Raw genomic sequence first — 2,586 nt, 5'->3', positions numbered from 1 at the left:
AGTCAACTGCGAAGGAGCTGTTTCAAGTGCTGATGAGCAAGGATATCTCCTTGAGGACTAAGGTGCGCCTGACACAAGCCATGATATTTCCAATCGCCTCTTATGCATGTGAGAGCTGGACAGTGAATAAGGAAGACCGAAAAGAGTTGATGCTTTTGAGTTGTGGTGGTGGCGAAGAATGCTGAAAGTACTGCGGACTGCTAAAAGAACTAATAGATCTGTCCTGGAGGAAGTGCAGCCAGAATGCTCCTTGGAAGCAAGAATGGCTAGACTTCTTCTCACCTGTTTTGTTCATGTTGTCAGAAGGGACCATTCCCTGGAGAAGGATGTCATGCTTGGTAGGTTGGAAGGTTGACGAAAAAGGTGGAGGCCTTCAAGGAGATGGATTGATATGGTGGCTGCGATGATGGGCTCAAGTATAGCAGGGATTGTGGGGGTGGCGTGTTTCGTTCTGCTGTGCATGGGGTCGCTATGAGTCAGAAACGACTTGACGGCACTTAACAACAACAACAACTGACGAAGATCAGAGACAGCAGCTTTCAGTTCGGATTACACTTAAGCATAAAGAAAACAAAAAGCCTCACAACTGGACCAATAAGCATCATCATGATAAATGGAGAAAAGATTGTCCATTTCATTTTACTGAGATCCACAATCAGTGTTCATGCAAGCAGCAGTCAAGGAATCAAACAGTATATTGCTTTGGGCATATCTGCTGCAAAATATCTCTTTAAAACTATATTTATATATTTTTTAAAAAAACAGAGATGTCACTTTGAGGACTAAGCTGTTCCTGACACAAACCATGGTATTTTCTGTCACGTCATGCATGTAAAAGCTGGACAATGAATAAGGAAGAGTGAGGAAGAATTGGTGCCTTTGAGTTATGGTGTTAACGAAGAATACTGAATATACTATGGACTGTGAGAACAAACAAATCTGCCTTGGAAGACGTGTGGCCAGAATGCTTCTTTATAAGGAGCTTATAGCAAGGATGGTGAGACTTCGTCTTATGTACTCTATGTTGTCAGGAGGAACCAGTCTCTGGGAGACGTCTGTTCTGTAAAGTAAAGGGTCTGTGAAAAAGAAGAAAGCCCTTAATGATAAGGATTCACACAGTTGCTGTTGTAACAATGAGCAAACATAGTGACAATTATGAGGATGTTGCAGGACTGGGTAGTATTGCCTTCAGTTGTTGGAACCAACTTGGCACCACCTAACAATAGCAAGAAAATGTATGTATTTTAGGGATCAGAATGATATGTTGGGAGCAATGCTGCATTTCTAGTTAAGAGACATGTCTTTAAGTCTTAGTGATGCTTCAGAATTCTTTGACCCCAGGCAAGTAATTTATTCTTGCATTTAGCAATAGCTAAGAGATGTGTGTGTGTGTGTGTGTGTGTGTTTCCCATTTGTTTTATTATTGATTGAAAATGGTGCCTCTTGTTTAGATATTCTTGAATTCAACTTTATTGCCATAGATTTTAAAAGATTTTGTAAATTTCTTCAGCAACTTTACTTTATGGTAACTAAGCATCTACTGTTACATCTTTTACTTCTAGGTAGCTTATTTGTAACACCTTCCCTGCATCAAAGCAGCCTTTTTTATTTGATTTAGAAGTCTAACAGTAGTATATCTGTTGTTATCAACTTGATTCCAAGTCATAGAGGCCTTATAGGACAGAACAGAATTGCTTTGCATGGTTTCCAAGGCTGACTTTTATCAAAGCATACTGCCACATCTTTGTCTTGTGAAGTGGCTGGTGGGTTGGAACTGCCCACCTTTCATTTAGCAGCTGAGGACTTAGCCACTGCATTACCAAGAGTTCTTAACATTAATAGAGTAAGGCCTATAGTATTCTAGGGTGTAGGTGGGGCAGAGAGGTGAGGATTTACTTTTAAAGTAAGCATTACTTTTATCATTTATTTCAGTGTTCAAACCGGGATATTATTAGGGGAATTGTATATCACTTAAAATTTTCACATTTCTTTTCTTTTTTTCATTAGGCCTCAAGAAAGGAGAACTGGATATGAACAGTTTCACCCAGGTCCGTCCCAGGTGGATCATGATTCACTGGAATCCAAGCGCCCACGTTTGGAACCAGTTTCTGATTCCCATTTTCAGCGGGTCAGTGCTGCCGTCTTACCTTTAGTGCACACACTGCCAGAAGGGTTAAGGTCTTCTGCAGATGCTAAGAAGGTAAATATTTGGTCTTTTATTCTGTGGAGTTACAGATCTGTAATGTTTATTTAGCCACATTTAGTCTACTTAAACCTATGTATAAAAGTTAGTGCTATGGAAAGTAAAAATTAATTAAAACTAAAAAACCAGAGATGTAATGCCCGAGATTTTTAAAGTTAGCACTTCTGACTTTTTGTTGGTAAGTGAAAACAGTCTGAAGACTGCTGTAAAGAAAAATTGTTATTGCTATTGAGCAATTCTCAAGCATTTTGGTTCTGACTTGTTGGTTGTACAGTGTAGTCCTATTTTAGGATAGGACTGGGAAAGAGCTGCAACATCTGAGTAAACCCAGCCTTACTCATATGGATAAGAGAAAGCTTTCAAGACCTTCATTTGCTGATGTG

General features: G+C 39.6%; 1 protein-coding gene across 1 annotated transcript in view; it reads left to right on the top strand.

Moving 5' to 3' along the window:
- NCOR1 (nuclear receptor corepressor 1) overlaps positions 1 to 2,586 on the top strand; it is a 308,055-nt gene that overhangs the window by 47,534 nt on the left and 257,935 nt on the right. The window contains exon 3 of the mRNA XM_042781622.1: positions 2,008 to 2,200. Within this exon, the coding sequence (XP_042637556.1) occupies positions 2,008 to 2,200 (193 nt within the window). The remainder of the gene's footprint in view (positions 1 to 2,007; positions 2,201 to 2,586) is intronic.

The sequence above is a fragment of the Orycteropus afer genome, unplaced genomic scaffold, assembly GCF_000298275.1.
Source record: "Orycteropus afer afer isolate SDZICR_OR568_19922 unplaced genomic scaffold, OryAfe1.0 scaffold00139, whole genome shotgun sequence".
Classification (NCBI taxonomy): domain Eukaryota; kingdom Metazoa; phylum Chordata; class Mammalia; order Tubulidentata; family Orycteropodidae; genus Orycteropus; species Orycteropus afer.
The sequence above is the reverse complement of the archived record's forward strand: the minus strand, read 5'-3'. Positions and strand labels throughout refer to the sequence as shown.